Genomic DNA, 18024 nt, shown 5'->3' with positions numbered 1-18024 from the left:
GCTACAGATAATCAGACCCTCTTCCTCTCTTGTAATAACTTATAATGTTTTTGTTAGATGTATGTAATCATCTTTATTTAAAAGGGCATCAATAACAATATTTAATCTCCCAATTAAAACCTAGATTACGAGTGGAGCACAATTTTGCGCTTTCGCAAGCGCGATATTTGCTCTCCACTCACTAATACCAGCGCATGTAAATGTACACTGGTGTTACAAGTCAAGCGCAATGCGAATGTGAGCTCGCGAGAGCGCACGCTTCCAAAGGCTCCAATGGGAGCCTCATTTTCATGCAGTCATGGCAATCCACCTAGTGCAGCGCAGAGGGAAAGTCGCGCAGCTTTGGGCAGCAAAATAAAACTATTTGTTTATGAATAAATACATATATATTTACAGTAAAAACACAGTCTCCCATTCACCTCCTATGTAAAAGCATTTTTAGTGCCGCTTTTTTTTTCCCCCACACCTGCTCACTTTAACCCCTAATACCTGCTTTGTGCAGTAAAAAAAAATATAAAGATGCTCATATTTTATTTTATTTTAAATAACTCTCCTGTTTATTTGGGGGACATTTAAGGAAACTTTTTTTAATTAACCAGTGGTCTGACCTCTGGTTAATTGCGCTTAGCGCAGAGTGAAACCGCGAGCTCGTTGTCACATTTACCAGCCACTTGTTATGGCTGGTTAATTAACGTGCGCCCGAAAAGGGACATATTTGCCCCTTTACAGGTGCACGTTAAGGTAGCGATTCACTTGTAAACTACAGCAAAATGTTTAAAGGTGTTAAAGGGACACTTCACCCAAAAATGGTCTCCCCTTTAACTTATTCCCAATGATCCTTTTTACCTACTAGAGTGTATTAAATTGGTTGCAAGTAGCTCCTTTACTCCTATTTCAGCATTTGAAATAGCTGATTTAGCCTGTGGTATAGCTACCTATACTGAAAGTTTTGATACTGGAGTATAGGCTATTGAATAGCCTAAGTAAACACAGCCAGTAAAAGAAGTTACACACTCAGTGGGATGCAGTATAGTTAAGTAATAAAATGATAATTGTCCATTGTTCTCTCTATGTATTGAGCTTTGGTGTTCCAGCCAAATAAAAGATAAGGAAGCAAGTGTGTGTACACAAAGTTATAACATAATGAGATATTGGCCCCTATTTATCAAAGGTCTTGAGGACCTGATCTGATAGTGCGGATCAGGTCCGCAAGACCTCGCTAAATGCGGAGAGCAATACGCTCTCCGCATTTAACATTGCACCAGCAGCTCACAAGAGCTGCTGGTGCAACGCTGCCCCCTGCAGACTCGCGGCCGAGGTGTCAATCACCCCGATCGTACTCGATCGGGTTGATTTCCAGCGATTCCTGTCCGCCTGCTCAGAAAAGGCAGACAGTGTTATGGAGCAGCGGTCTTTAGACCGCTGCTTCATAACTTGTGTTTCTGGCGAGTCTGAAGACTCGCCAGAAACACGGCCCTTCTAAATATGGGCCATAATATCACCTTTAAGTTCAACCCATTGTAATAGGCTGTGGTTTCAAAGCACAAAATCAGCTACTTCATACAAACACAAAAAAACTGAAAATGCAATTTCTCAAATATTTTATACTTTGCAGCTGATATAACAAGTCATTTAAAATGCATTAAAGGGACAGTCTACACCAGAATTGTTATTGTTTTAAAAGATAGATAATCCCTTTATTACCCATTCCCCAGTTTTGCATAACCAACACTGTTATATTAATATACTTTTTACCTCTGTGATTACTTTGTATCTAAGCCTCTGCAAACTGCCCCTTTACTTCAGTTCTTTTGACAGACTTGCAGTTTAGCCAATCAGTGCTGGCTCCCAGGTAACTTCACGTGCATGAGCACAGTGTTATCTATATGAAACACATGAACTAACACCCTCTAGTGGTGAAAAACTGTTAAAATGCAATCTGAAAAGAGGTGGCCTTCAAGGTCTAAGAAATTAGCATATGAACCTCCTAGGTTAAGCTTTCAACTAAGAATACCAAGAGAACAAAGCAAAATTGGTGATAAAAGTAAATTGGAAAATAGTTTAAAATTACATGCTCTATCTGAATCATGAAAGTTTATTTTGGACTAGACTGTCCCTTTAATGGAAAAACTATTTTACAGTGTACTGTCCCTTTAAGCAGTAAATAAATGCTAGATATGATGCATTCAAAGCAAAGATTAGCCTGAGAATAATATGCAGATGTATTTTTTATTTCTATTAGTTGTTTAAATATTGAAAAAGTGCAGTATAATGTCCATAAAGTGATGGTAAACTCTCCCCTTAATAACAAATAGAAAGCAGATTGTTTTCTATTTGCTGGGAAAATGTAAAACATGTTGAGTGTTGTCGCCAGAAGACAAATGTGCTACTAACAGGAACCTATCATTTGCCAGTACCCGCAGGACTGTAGCCTTACAGGCTCTCACCTCACCATAAAGCATCCGCCAACAACAATGTATTGGAGCAGATGTCTGATAAATACAATGATATATCCAGTATATATGTGTACACAACATGTCACTTAAAGGGACATGAAACCCAACATTTTTCTTTAGTGATTCGGACAGAGGATACATTTTAAAAAAAAGTTTCCAATTTACTTCTACTATCAAATTTGCTTTGTTCCCATGATATTCTGTGTTGAAGAGAAACCTACACCGAGATTACGAGTTTTGCGGTAACAGGGGTGCGTTGCTAACGAGCATTTTTTTTTCAACGCTCCCTTAAGACAACGCTGGTATTATGGGGTTTTTTAAACCCGGCGTTAGCTGCAAAAAGATGAGCGTAGAGCAAAATTTAGCTCCACATCTCACCTCAATACCAGCGTTGCTTACGGTAGCGGTGAGCTGGCAAAACGTGCTTGTGCACGATTTTCCCATAGGTATCAATGGGGCAGATCGGGCTGAAAAAAAACCTAACACCTGCAAAAAAGCAGCCCCATTGATTCCTATGAGGAAATACTTTTTTATGTCTACACCTAACACCCTAACATGAACCCTGAGTCTAAACACCCCTAATATTACACTAATTAACCCCTAATCTGCCGCCCCCGACATTGTCACCACCTGCATTATATTATTAACCCCTAATCTGCCGCTCTGCACACCGCCACCACCTACATTATACTTATGAACCCCTAATCTGATGCCCCCAACATCGCTGAACCCTACATTATATTTATTAACCCCTAATCTGCCCCCCAACGTCGCCAAAACCTACCTACAATTATTAACCCCTAATCTGCCTCCCCCATCGTCGCCGCTACTATATTAAATTTATTAACCCCTAAACCTAAGTCTAAACCTAACCCTAACACCCCCTAACTTAAATATAAGTTAAATAAATGTAAAGAAAATAACTACAATTAAATAAATTAAATTAATCCTATTTAAAACGAAATACTTACCGATAAAATAAACCCTAAGCTAGCTACAATATAACTAATCAATTTTCTCCCAACAAAAGAGCGCAGTCTGTGAAGAAAAGAGGGACTCCAATAGTACAATATTGTATAAAATGGGCACTCTTTATTTACATCAGGTAAGCCAAATACTCACAATATCTGGCGAAGTTAAAATCACATAAAGGTATCTTTTTGGTATCACACAAACTCGAGCTCTCATGTAGTCAGTACATGCTTTGGAAGCAAACAGCAATGTACCCGGTCGGCGTGTGACGTCAGCACCCGACAACAGCTGATTCTGTTTCACTCTCCGTCTACAAACACTGACTCACAAGGCTCTCAGGATCTCGGCCTCAACGCGTTTCTCGCCCCTTACTGGGCGCTTTCTCAAGAGGAAGCGCCCAGTATCAACAGTAAGTGTTTATATCTGGAAAGAGAGATATACAGGTATACCCCGCTTTACGGCGATTTGCTAATACGGCGCCGCCGCAAACCCAGAAGTAGCTTCTCAGCGCGGCACAGCGCAGGACTTTGACATCGCAAGTAAGGACAAAAATTGCATGCGGTCTCAAAACTTTTACAGAATACGTTGGCAAGACTTTAGGGTTGCTAAAACTGTGCAGTACACAGTATTGTACTGTACCAGATAATTTGGTAAGTTTATACCGGTCTTCATAAGCATTACAGTATTTGTTTATACCGGTCTTCATAAGCATTACAGTATTTTTTTGGCCATTAAAGGTACAGTACTGTACAGGATTATTTGTTAAGTCCATACAGTAATTGTACCTTACACACAAGTTTAGTTCTTCATAAGCATTAAAGTATTTTTTGGCCATTAAAGGTACAGTACTGTACAGGATTATTTGTTAAATCCATACAGTAATTGTACCTTACACACAAGCAAAGGTAAGCAATAAAGCACATACCACTGTATTGTACTACATGTTGTACTGTACAGTACCTGTATACAGTATATGTATCCCTTTCTACTGTCTGCATAACTTAATACAGTAGTGTACTGTGTTGTGCTAATGTTAAACTAAACTTAGCACTATTGCACACCTATATATGTTATTTCAAACATGTTTTTAAGCTTTTAAACACACTGGCAAGTGAAAAATGCCTTGACTCACTTTAAGGCGGTTTTCACTTTACAGCGGGGCTCCGGTCCCTAACCCGCTGTATAAGCGGGGTATACCTGTATATAAATATATATTTTCTTACTATCAAGACTTTTTTATTAATTTATTACTTTTATTATTTTTCTTATTTTAAAACAAATATATTTTTTATTTAGGATTGTTATTTAAATACATGTGTTAGGATCGCAATTGTTTAGTTGTAATATATTATTCAATACTTTTTGCTGAGATAGTATTGCGCTGAATCATTTGGTGGTAGTTTGTGGGATACAATATAACTAATAGTTACATTGTAGCTAGCTTAGGATTTATATTTATTTTACAGGCAACTTTGTATTTATTTTAACTAGGTACAATAGTTATTAAATAGTTATTAACTATTTAATAACTTCCTAGTTAAAATAAAGACAAATATACCTGTAAAATAAACCCTAACCTAAGTTACAATTACACCTAACACTACACTATCTTTAAATAAATTAACTAAATTACCTACAATTAAATACAATTAAATACAATTAAATTAAACTAAAGTACAAAAAACCCCCACTACATTTCAGAAAATATAAAAATAATTACAAGAATTTTAAACTAATTACACTTAATCTAATCCCCCTAATAAAATAAAAAAGCCCCCCAAAATGATAAAATTCCCTACCCTATAATAAATTACAAATAGCCCTTAAAAGGGCTTTTTGTGGGGCATTGCCCCAAAGTAATCAGCTCTTTTACCTGTAAAAAAAAAAATACAATACCCCCCCAACATTAAAACCCACCACCCACACACCCAACCCTACTCTAAAACCCACCCAATCCCCCCTTAATAAAACCTAACACTACCCCCTTGAAGATCACCCTACCTTGAGCCTTCTTCACCCAGCTGGGCAGAAGTGGTGCTCCAGAGGGGCAGAAGTCTTCATCCGATCCGGGCAGAAGAGGACCTCCAGACGAGCAGAAGTTTTCATCCAAGCGGCATCTTCTATCTTCATCCTTCCGGAGCGGAGCGGGTCCATCTTGAAGCCAGCCGACTCAGAGCATCCTCTTCTTCCGACGACTCCCGACGAATGAAGGTTCCTTTAAATGACGTCATCCAAGATGGCGTCCCTTGAATTCCGATTGGCTGATAGCATTCTATCAGCCAATCAGAATTAAGGTAGAAAAAATCCTATTGGCTAATCCAATCAGCCAATAGAATTGTGCTCACATTCTATTGGCTGATTGGTACAGCCAATAGAGTGCAAGCTCAATCCTATTGGCTGATTGCATCAACCAATAGGAATTTTTTTCTACCTTAATTCTGATTGGCTGATAGAATCCTATCAGCCAATCGGAGCTGAAGGGACGCCATCTTGGATGACGTCATTTAAAGTAATTAGTTTAAAATTCTTGTAATTATTTTTTTATTTTCTGTAATTTAGTGTTTGTTTTTTTTGTACTTTAGTTTATTTAATTTAATTGTATTTAATTGTAGTTAGTTTAGGTAATTAATTTAATGATAGTGTAGTGTTAGGTGTAATTGTAACTTAGGTTAGGATTTATTTTACAGGTATATTTGTCTTTATTTTAACTAGGAAGTTATTAAATAGTTAATAACTATTTAATAACTATTCTACCTAGTTAAAATAAATACAAAGTTGCCTGTAAAATAAAAATAAACCCTAAGATAGATACAAATGTAACTATTAGTTATATTGTAGCTAGCTTAGGGTTTATTTTGCAGGTAAGTATTTAGTTTTAAATAGAAATAATTCATTTAATTGTAGTAATTTTATTTCGTTTTATTTAAATTATATTTAAGTTAGGGGGGTGTTAGACTTTGGTTTAGACTTAGGTTTAGGGGTTAATAAATGTAATATAGTTGCGGCGATGTTGGGGGCGGCAGATTAGGGGTTAATAAATGTAGGTAGGTGTCGGCGATGTTAGGGATGGCAGATTAGGGGTTAATAAAATGTAACTAGTGTTTGCAAGGCGGGAGTGTGACGGTTTAAGGGTTAATATATTTATTAAAGTGGTGGCGATGTCCGGTCGGCAGATTAGGGGTTAAAGACTTTATTTAAGTGTTTCCAATGTGGGGAGGGGGGGGCTCGGTTTAGGGGTTAATAGGTAGTTTATGGGTGTTAGTGTACTTTTTAGCACTTTAGTTAAGAGTTTTATGTTACGGTGTTAGCCCATAAAACTCTTAACTACTGACTTTTAAAAGTGGTAGGACTCTTGACAGGAGAGGGTCTACCGCTCACTTTTTCCAAGACTCGTTATACCGACGTTAGGCAAATCCCATTAAAAAGATAGGATACGCAATTTACGTAAGGGGATTTGCGGTAAGCTCGAGTCGCGGAAGAAAAGTACCTGTACCTGCCAGACTCGTAACACCAGCGGGCATTAAAAAGCAGCGTTGGGACTTCTCAAGGCTGCTTTTTAAGGCTAACGCAAGACTCGTAATCTAGCATCTAGATAGGTGTCTGGAGTACTACATGACAGGAAATAGTGCTGCCCTCTAGTGCGCTTGCAAATGGATAACATGGATAAACTGCTACCATATAGTACTGCAGACACGTGCACGCTCCTGAGCTTTCTTCCCTGCTTTTCTACAAAAGACATCAAGAGAATGAAGACAATTTGCTAATTGAAGTAAATTAGAACGTTATTTAAAATGACATGCTCTGTCTGTATTATAAAAGAAAATGTTTGGGTAAATTTGTGTAATTAGTTACAAAAGTCACATTTTCTATACCTTTCTGTATTTGCTGTATTTTTCCCTCCAGTCAGAGCACAAATTAATGTTGCATGACTGTTTATAGCCCGCACTGACCATCCAGCCGCAATGCTACCCAAGAGAATTTAATGTTGTTGACCGTTACGTTTACCCAGAGCTCTGAAAGTAAATTCCAGTAAGTCTGCAGGTCTCTGTTCCAGACATTGCCATCTCCAGTAAGCTGAAATAAGTCAGAAGCCTTAAAAAAAGCATATCGTCTTACGCCTGTCATGGTGAGGTCTAGCGAACACCACTTACAGACAGAGGGGGAATGAAATCAAGCTGTGTACTGATCCACCTCATAGATGCCCTCTGTTCTCTGAGGGATACCAAACTGATAATGACCTGAGTTTTATTTATAACTTATACTGTATTTTACATTTATCATGAGCTAACCGCACACTGGATTATCCCAGCAAATGTAATCTTCTGCAACTGGTTCCAGTAACAGGGCTGAGTCAGTCTTATGCATAATATACATGCTGTAATGTTTGTATTACTGACTCTGGCTTATTAATATTTAAACTCCAGAAAGGGGTTAAACACATAGGTAAATTTGCACGTTTGGAAGGGGACCAGAACAGGGCTGGTAATTGGTGGGGTTTTGCAGCTGCTGATCCCAATTGGTTTACAGGCCATGCGTTGACTGTACTCCTGTGTTAACCTTTTTCATGCAGTTAGCTAAGATGAGTAATGCAAAATGACATGTTCTAAGAAATAAAATGTGCTTCAAAATAACAATTTCACTTTATTGGTTTAGAACGAGCATGCAATTTTAATAGAATTTACTTATATTGTCAATGTAATATCATTCTCTTGGTATCCTTTTTAGAAAAGCATACCTGGTTAGGCACAGGAGCAGCAATGACCTAGTGGGAGTTAGATGCTGATTGGTGGTAGCACATATATGCCTCTTCTCATTGGCTCAGCAGATGTCTTCAGCTAGCTCCCAGTAGTGCCTTGCTGCTCCTGAGCCTGCAAAGTTTTACTTTTCAACAAGGAATACTAAGAGAACAAAGCAAATTAGATTTCAGATGTAAAAAGTTGTTGAATACTTAATGATCTCTCTGAATCATGAATCGCTTACTTTACTGTCCCTTTAATTTGTCCTTACATTTCCCTTTTCAAGTGATATAACAGTAGAACTTGAAATAAACAGCTATACAGCTTTTGAGATATGTTTTCTTGTGCTTGTGACCTTACACCAATAAGACAGTAGATTCTACATATTATACTTATTATCTTTTGTTCATAAAGCTGCAGTATGTTAAGTACAAGCTTTTTGATTGGTGCGATGTAACTTGATATCACAAGCGCTTGCGCCATGCATGTAAGTAGACTGCACAAGATTGCAGGGGCTGTGGGTTTGTACGTATACCCTCTAATCATCACAGCACAATGTGCCTTATCAGATCTATGTACCCTTATGCCTATGTCACCTGTGCATTTTCTCATTGTTTTCAGGGCAGCAGCAGTTCTGACTCTCTGGATGGCCGCAGTTCAGACTACACTAATAAAAGCTATGACGCGGTGGTATTTGATGTACTGAAAGTGACTCCAGAGGAGTTTGCTGTGAGTATAATCAACACATTATATAATATTTGTCATATACATGATAGCATCCTTACCAAGGAGACAAACTGACATTTATTTTACAAATAAAAACCAATGCTGTTAAGGGTCTTTAAATCCTTCTATTTTATTAGATCGGATGAGACAGTAGAGGACTGTATTAGAGAGCATAAATGAGAGAATCTCAGACTATTGTTAGCTGTCATGTTAAAGCCATGCTATACAGACAGTAAAAACTGTTGTGATACAAATAGAATAGACTTGTTAATGGTTATTATCCAAATCTATTCTCTATTGATTCTGAGTTATTTGTTTTTTAGAGTCAGATCACACTAATGGATGCGCCAGTATTCAAAGCAATTCTACCAGAGGTACGTGGTCCCAGCTGTTGTCTTATGTTTGTTAAGATATTGTGAAAGATGACCGTAGCATAGACTGTCGCATGTGGAACCACTTTCATGTTTTTCCTTTTTCAGAGCGGATGAACAGCTTTAGACATTCTATTAAAATGAAAAGATTTTCTTTTGTAGAAACAGACTTCATAAGAGCATTTCTTTAGCAAGATGGTTTCTTGAAGTCTCATTTATATATATATATATATATATATATATATATATATATATATATATATATATATATATATATATATATATATATATTCTAGTTTTGGGATCCAAGCACTCACTGTAGATTGTATTGCCTGGGTGCACTCTATGGTGGATAGGTAGAAACTTTCATGAAAAGAAGAGGCACTCACAGGACTTAGTTAACACAAAATTTATTAATATAGTTCATCAATTCAGTCAGTCAACGTTTCGGTCCTTGCAGGGACCTTTATCAAGACTGTTTCTCAGTAAGAGGGTATGCGTTGTACTCACCGCTGAATACAATGCATACCCTCTTACTGAGAAACAGTCTTGACAAAGGTCCCTGCGAGGACCGAAATGTTGACTGACTGAATTGATGAACTATTAATAAATTTTGTGTTAACTAAGTCCTGTGAGTGCCTCTTCTTTTCATAAAAGTGTGTATATATATATATATATATATATATATATATATATATACAGTATATATATATATACACACATACACACACACATACAGTTTTAACTTGGAGAGGGCAAGAGCGACTCAGTTGCAAAGACAGGATGTAGGTATCGGATGAAACACTATGTTTACTTTTGGTTAAGTTGTTGTTTACTGTGCATGTAATAAATACAAACTGTTAGCTTGCTTTTCATAAGTTTACAACTTTAAAGAAACATTGGGTAATTGCCCATTATTAAAGCAGCAGTGGAATTCACCATGTCATAAATGGATCTTGTTAACATACTGAAATGGACCGTGAAAACTCTGTGAAATACGTGTCTAATGTATATTGTGTATTCCTTTCTTTAGAACTGTGCCACATCCCCTCAGCGTTTTGTTTGTGTCATTAGGATAAGCAAAATTAAATCTGTGGTTTAATGATTTGTGATAACCCTTTACCTTAAGCATTACAATACAATCTCCATTTGTTAGACAAAGTGGTGTGTGCAGGTTTAACTTGTTAACATATATGCTTAACAACTTACCTTCACTGTGATCTGTCACACTAAGCAAGAAAGCAACACGCGGTTCACAACAGACACCCTCAAGAAACTCTTGAGACACAATATATCCACTATAATTCTTCCTGTTTGAAAACAAACAATTGCATGCTGTAGGGGGTGACTTGCTCAAGAGACAGCTATCCTGTATAATGACAAAGTACCAAACATAATACTGAAGAATTTTGTATCACTCACATGAAAGAGCAACACATTAACAATAAGAAACTGTTAATTTGCCTTAAAAATGTGACATAACTATTTTAATTGAAACTAATACAGCAGTACCATTTGCGTATTTCCTAATTCATTGGGTGATAGATTCTTCCTAATAATGCTGATTGGCTGATATGTACTTATTGGTTGTTTTAAACCCTTTTTTTATAGAAATATTTAATGTTTTGTCAATAAAAAAAAACGTAAGAAACCCCCCTCCCCACACACAAAAATTTGGTTTATAACTAGAATGTAATCTAATTTTAGAAATGTGACCGTTTAGTCGTCGTTAATCCTTGTTGAAACTTTCTTCTGTTAAGTGTGATCAGTCCACGGGTCATCATTACTTCTGGGATATTACTCCTCCCCAACAGGAAGTGCAAGAGGATTCACCCAGCAGAGCTGCATATAGCTCCTCCCCTCTACGTCACTCCCAGTCATTCTCTTGCACCCAACGACTAGATAGGATGTGTGAGAGGACTATGGTGATTATACTTAGTTTTATATCTTCAATCAAAAGTTTGTTATTTTAAAATAGCACCGGAGTGTGTTATTACCTCTCTGGCAGAGTTTGAAGAAGAATCTACCAGAGTTTTGCTATGATTTTAGCCGGAGTAGTTAAGATCATATTGCTGTTCTCGGCCATCTGAGGAGTGAGGTAAACTTCAGATCAGGGGACAGCGGGCAGATGAATCTGCATAGAGGTATGTAGCAGTTTTTATTTTCTGACAATGGAATTGATGAGAAAATCCTGCCATACCGATATAATGTCATGTATGTATACTTTACACTTCAGTATTCTGGGGAATGGTACTTCACTAGAATTACACTGTAAGAAATACATAAAGCTGTTTAATAACTAGAGATTATGTTTAACGTTTTTGCTGGAATGTAAAATCGTTTTCATTTGCTGAGGTACTGTGTGAATAAATGTTTGGGCACTATTTTTCCACTTGGCAGTTGCTTAATCTGTTTTTCTGACAGTTTCTGTTCTCCCTCACTGCTGTGTGTGAGGGGGAGGGGCCGTTTTTTGGCGCTTTTACTATGCATCAAATATTTCAGTCAGCAACTCATTGTATTCCCTGCATGATCCGGTTCATCTCTACAGAGCTCAGGGGTCTTCAAAACTTATTTTGAGGGAGGTAATTTCTCTCAGCAGAGCTGTGAGAATTATAGTTTGACTGAGATAAAAAACGTTTATTCTGTAATTTGTTTCCTGCTTTCAGAATTTGTTATCTTTGCTAATGGGATTAAACCTTTGCTAAAGTTGTGTTGTTTACAAGGATTGAGGCTATAACTGTTTCAATTTATTAATTTTCAACTGTCATAGATCTTCTGTGCTTCTTAAAGGCACAGTACGTTTTAATATTATTCTAATTGAATTGTATTTCCAAGTTGCAAGTTTATTTGCTAGTGTGTTAAACATGTCTGATTCAGAGGATGATACCTGTGTCATTTGTTGCAATGCCAAAGTGGAGCCCAATAGAAATTTATGTACTAACTGTATTGATGCTACTTTAAATAAAAGTCAATCTGTACAAATTGAACAAATTTCACCAAACAACGAGGGGAGAGTTATGCCGACTAACTCGCCTCACGTGTCAGTACCTACATCTCCCGCTCAGAGGGAGGTGCGTGATATTGTAGCGCCGAGTACATCTGGGCGGCCATTACAAATCACATTACAGGATATGGCTACTGTTATGACTGAGGTTTTGGCTAAATTACCAGAACTAAGAGGTAAGCGTGATCACTCTGGGGTGAGAACAGAGTGCGCTGATAATATTAGGGCCATGTCAGACACTGCGTCACAGGTGGCAGAACATGAGGACGGAGAACTTCATTCTGTGGGTGACGGTTCTGATCCAAACAGACTGAATTCAGATATTTCAAATTTTAAATTTAAACTGGAAAACCTCCGTGTATTACTAGGGGAGGTGTTAGCGGCTCTGAATGATTGTAACACAGTTGCAATACCAGAGAAAATGTGTAGGTTGGATAAATATTTTGCGGTACCGACGAGTACTGAGGTTTTTCCTATACCTAAGAGACTTACTGAAATTGTTACTAAGGAGTGGGATAGACCCGGTGTGCCGTTCTCACCCCCTCCGATATTTAGAAAAATGTTTCCAATAGACGCCACCACAAGGGACTTATGGCAAACGGTCCCTAAGGTGGAGGGAGCAGTTTCTACCTTAGCTAAGCGTACCACTATCCCGGTGGAGGATAGCTGTGCTTTTTCAGATCCAATGGATAAAAAGTTAGAGGGTTACCTTAAGAAAATGTTTGTTCAACAAGGTTTTATATTGCAACCCCTTGCATGCATTGCGCCGATCACGGCTGCAGCGGCATTCTGGATTGAGTCTCTGGAAGAGAACATTGGTTCAGCTACTCTGGACGACATTACGGACAGGCTTAGAGTCCTTAAATCGGAGGCCGTAGTACATCTTACTAAACTTACGGCGAAGAATTCAGGATTCGCCATTCAGGCACGCAGGGCGCTGTGGCTAAAATCCTGGTCAGCTGATGTTACTTCTAAGTCTAAATTGCTTAATATACCTTTCAAAGGGCAGACCTTATTCGGGCCCGGGTTGAAAGAGATTATCGCTGACATTACAGGAGGTAAAGGCCATGCCCTGCCTCAGGACAAAGCCAAAGCCAAGACTAGACAGTCTAATTTTCGTTCCTTTCGTAATTTCAAAGCAGGAGCAGCATCAACTTCCTCTGCACCAAAACAGGAAGGAGCTGTTGCTCGCTACAGACAAGGCTGGAAACCTAACCAGTCCTGGAACAAGGGCAAGCAGACTAGGAAACCTGCTGCTGCCCCTAAAACAGCATGAATTGAGGGCCCCCGATCCGGGATCGGATCTAGTGGGGGGCAGACTTTCTCTCTTCGCCCAGGCTTGGGCAAGAGATGTTCAGGATCCCTGGGCGCTAGAGATAATATCTCAGGGATACCTTCTGGACTTCAAATACTCTCCTCCAAGAGAGAGATTTCATCTGTCAAGATTGTCAACAATCCAGACAAAGAAAGAGGCGTTTCTACGCTGCGTACAAGAGCTCTTGTTAATGGGAGTAATCCATCCAGTTCCACGATCGGAACAGGGACAGGGGTTTTACTCAAATCTGTTTGTGGTTCCCAAAAAAGAGGGAACTTTCAGACCAATCCTGGACTTAAAGATCCTAAACAAATTCCTAAGAGTTCCATCGTTCAAGATGGAGACTATTCGGACAATTTTACCTATGATCCAAGAGGGTCAATACATGACCACTGTAGATTTAAAGGATGCTTACCTTCACATACCGATTCACAAAGATCATTATCGGTACCTAAGGTTTGCCTTCCTAGACAGGCATTACCAGTTTGTGGCTCTTCCATTCGGATTGGCTACAGCTCCAAGAATCTTCACAAAGGTTCTGGGTGCTCTTCTGGCGGTACTAAGACCGCGGGGAATCTCGGTAGCTCCATACCTAGACGACATTCTGATACAAGCTTCAAGCTTTCAAACTGCCAAGTCTCATACAGAGTTAGTGCTGGCATTTCTAAGGTCACATGGATGGAAGGTGAACGAAAAGAAAAGTTCACTCGTTCCACTCACAAGAGTTCCCTTCCTGGGGACTCTTATAGATTCTGTAGAAATGAAGATTTACCTGACAGAGGACAGGCTAACAAGACTTCAAAGTGCTTGCCGCACCCTTCATTCCATTCAACACCCGTCAGTGGCTCAATGCATGGAGGTAATCGGCTTAATGGTAGCGGCAATGGACATAGTACCCTTTGCACGCTTACACCTCAGACCACTGCAACTGTGCATGCTAAGTCAGTGGAATGGGGATTACTCAGACTTATCCACTTCTCTGAATCTGGATCAAGAGACCAGAAATTCTCTTCTATGGTGGCTTTCTCGGCCACATCTGTCCAGGGGGATGCCATTCAGCAGACCAGACTGGACAATTGTAACAACAGACGCCAGCCTTCTAGGTTGGGGTGCCGTCTGGAATTCTCTGAAGGCTCAGGGACAATGGAGTCAGGAGGAGAGTCTCCTGCCAATAAACATTCTGGAATTGAGAGCAGTTCTCAATGCCCTCCTGGCTTGGCCCCAGTTGACAACTCGGGGGTTCATCAGGTTTCAGTCGGACAACATCACGACTGTAGCTTACATCAACCATCAGGGAGGGACAAGAAGCTCCCTAGCTATGATGGAAGTATCAAAGATAATTTGCTGGGCAGAGTCTCACTCTTGCCACCTGTCAGCAATCCACATCCCGGGAGTGGAGAACTGGGAGGCGGATTTCTTAAGTCGTCAGACTTTTCATCCGGGGGAGTGGGAACTTCATCCGGAGGTCTTTGCCCAAATACTTCGACGTTGGGGCAAACCAGAGATAGATCTCATGGCGTCTCGACAGAACGCCAAGCTTCCTCGTTACGGGTCCAGATCCAGGGATCCAGGAGCAGTCCTGATAGATGCTCTGACAGCACCTTGGGACTTCAGGATGGCTTACGTGTTTCCACCCTTCCCGTTGCTTCCTCGATTGATTGCCAGAATCAAACAAGAGAGAGCATCTGTGATTCTAATAGCACCTGCGTGGCCACGCAGGACTTGGTATGCAGACCTGGTGGACATGTCATCCTGTCCACCTTGGTCTCTACCTCTGAAACAGGACCTTCTGATACAGGGTCCCTTCAAACATCAAAATCTAACTTCTCTGAAGCTGACTGCTTGGAAATTGAACGCTTGATTTTATCAAGACGTGGATTTTCTGAGTCAGTTATTGATACCTTAATACAGGCTAGGAAACCTGTTACCAGAAAGATTTACCATAAGATATGGCGTAAATACCTATATTGGTGTGAATCCAAAGGTTACTCTTGGAGTAAGGTTAGGATTCCTAGGATATTGTCTTTTCTACAAGAAGGTTTAGAAAAGGGTTTATCTGCTAGTTCATTAAAGGGACAGATCTCAGCTCTGTCCATTCTGTTACACAAACGTCTGTCAGAAGTTCCTGACGTCCAGGCTTTTTGTCAGGCTTTGGCCAGAATTAAGCCTGTGTTTAAAACTGTTGCTCCACCATGGAGTTTAAACCTTGTTCTTAATGTTTTACAGGGCGTTCCGTTTGAACCCCTTCATTCCATTGATATAAAGTTGTTATCTTGGAAAGTTCTATTTTTAATGGCTATTTCCTCGGCTCGAAGAGTCTCTGAATTATCAGCCTTACATTGTGATTCTCCTTATTTGATTTTTCATTCGGATAAGGTAGTCCTGCGTACTAAACCTGGGTTCTTACCTAAGGTAGTTACTAACAGGAATATCAATCAAGAGATTGTTGTTCCTTCTTTATGCCCAAATCCTTCTTCAAAGAAGGAACGTCTACTGCACAACCTGGATGTAGTCCGTGCTCTAAAATTTTACTTACAGGCAACTAAGGAATTTCGACAAACGTCTTCTTTGTTTGTCATTTACTCTGGGCAGAGGAGAGGTCAAAAAGCTTCCGCTACCTCTCTTTCTTTTTGGCTTCGTAGCATAATTCGTTTAGCTTATGAGACTGCTGGACAGCAGCCTCCTGAAAGAATTACAGCTCATTCTACTAGAGCTGTGGCTTCCACTTGGGCCTTCAAGAATGAGGCCTCTGTTGAACAGATTTGCAAGGCTGCAACTTGGTCTTCGCTTCATACTTTTTCCAAATTTTACAAATTTGACACTTTTGCTTCATCGGAGGCTATTTTTGGGAGGTTCTTCAGGCAGTGGTTCCTTCTGTATAAAGAGCCTGCCTATCCCTCCCGTCATCCGTGTACTTTTGCTTTGGTATTGGTATCCCAGAAGTAATGATGACCCGTGGACTGATCACACTTAACAGAAGAAAACATAATTTATGCTTACCTGATAAATTCCTTTCTTCTGTAGTGTGATCAGTCCACGGCCCGCCCTGTTTTTTAAGGCAGGTAAATATTTTTTAATTTATACTCCAGTCACCACTTCACCCTTGGCTTTTCCTTTCTCGTTGGTCCTTGGTCGAATGACTGGGAGTGACGTAGAGGGGAGGAGCTATATGCAGCTCTGCTGGGTGAATCTTCTTGCACTTCCTGTTGGGGAGGAGTAATATCCCAGAAGTAATGATGACCCGTGGACTGATCACACTACAGAAGAAAGGAATTTATCAGGTAAGCATAAATTATGTTTTTTGCACCAGTTTATTCATTTATCAAAAATAAAGCAAGCTGCACTCCAGGATTCATTACATTAAATCACTTTTTTTTCCAACTATTAAAAATCACCTGTGGTTGGATGCTTCGTGGAACTGACGCGTTTTGAGCTAGTTTAGGACTTTAAACTAAATGGATTTTACTATTTAATGCAGTTGCAACCAATTATTTCACACAATTATAAACGGATACAAGTCTGCTAAATGACTAGGATATCTATCCAATATTAAAAACACAGATAATCAGTTAAAAAACCGCAACAAGATGCATATGAATGCATAACATACAGTCCTATCACAAAGATTTATCAGGTGAAACTTTACATTTGAATGAAAATAAACAGTTAACTTTGTGCCCTCAATGTAAACATAAATCTAGTTCTAAACATACATAAATCTAAATGAGACTCAGACTCGTACTTGAAAAGAGATGTACCATATAATTCTCAAAGCCATAATACACACACACACACACACCGTTAACAGCAATAAACGAATGTGTCTATGAGATCCGCAGGGTCTGACATTAATCTTTCAAGTCCTAAAGCATAGTATACATTTATAAAAAAATATTAACACTTTATTGAACATCTATGCAACAAATCACACGCATTTAAAAATAAAACTGGAGTTTATGGTAGGTAAATCACCACCACCATAATATAATTCAATATTAAGCCTCAAGTTCCATTAATTAAAATAATGAGGCTAGAGGGGCTCCATGGGGAGCTATAGTCAAAGCGATATAGAGAAATAGACTCTCCCTGGGCGCTCAAAGGCGGCCTCCTGCCTGCGTACTGCTGTGATTTAGCACAGTCTGCCGATTGCTATCAAGTTTCCCTATGAATCACATTCACAGCATTCCACAGCATGTTCCATCATTCCTCTCAACCTATTTTAAGTTAGAGTAAATTCTTGTAGCTATAAGTAGCAATAAGTAGTAGAACCTTGCTTCAATGTCAATTTATAATGCAACAAAATGTTTGCTATCAAGGCTACAAGGTATCAATATGTTTGGACAACACTCGTGTGGTAGACACACACTCCGTAGGCCCTGTCCACCGACGCGTTTCATCACTAGTATGTGAATTTGTCAGGGCATAGGGGCGGACCAGCCGGATC

The 18024-nt window shown here is 39.2% G+C and overlaps 1 protein-coding gene across 6 annotated transcripts in view; it reads left to right on the top strand.

Moving 5' to 3' along the window:
* The window catches only part of RALGPS1 (Ral GEF with PH domain and SH3 binding motif 1), a 1173485-nt gene that overhangs the window by 319466 nt on the left and 835995 nt on the right, over positions 1-18024 (top strand). For all 6 annotated transcript variants that reach the window (XM_053695590.1, XM_053695591.1, XM_053695594.1 and 3 more), the window contains 2 exons: positions 8786-8893; positions 9214-9264. In XM_053695590.1, the coding sequence (XP_053551565.1) occupies positions 8786-8893; positions 9214-9264 (159 nt within the window). The remainder of the gene's footprint in view (positions 1-8785; positions 8894-9213; positions 9265-18024) is intronic.

Source organism: Bombina bombina, chromosome 12 (genome assembly GCF_027579735.1).
Source record: "Bombina bombina isolate aBomBom1 chromosome 12, aBomBom1.pri, whole genome shotgun sequence".
Lineage (NCBI taxonomy): Eukaryota > Metazoa > Chordata > Amphibia > Anura > Bombinatoridae > Bombina > Bombina bombina.
The sequence above is the reverse complement of the archived record's forward strand: the minus strand, read 5'-3'. Positions and strand labels throughout refer to the sequence as shown.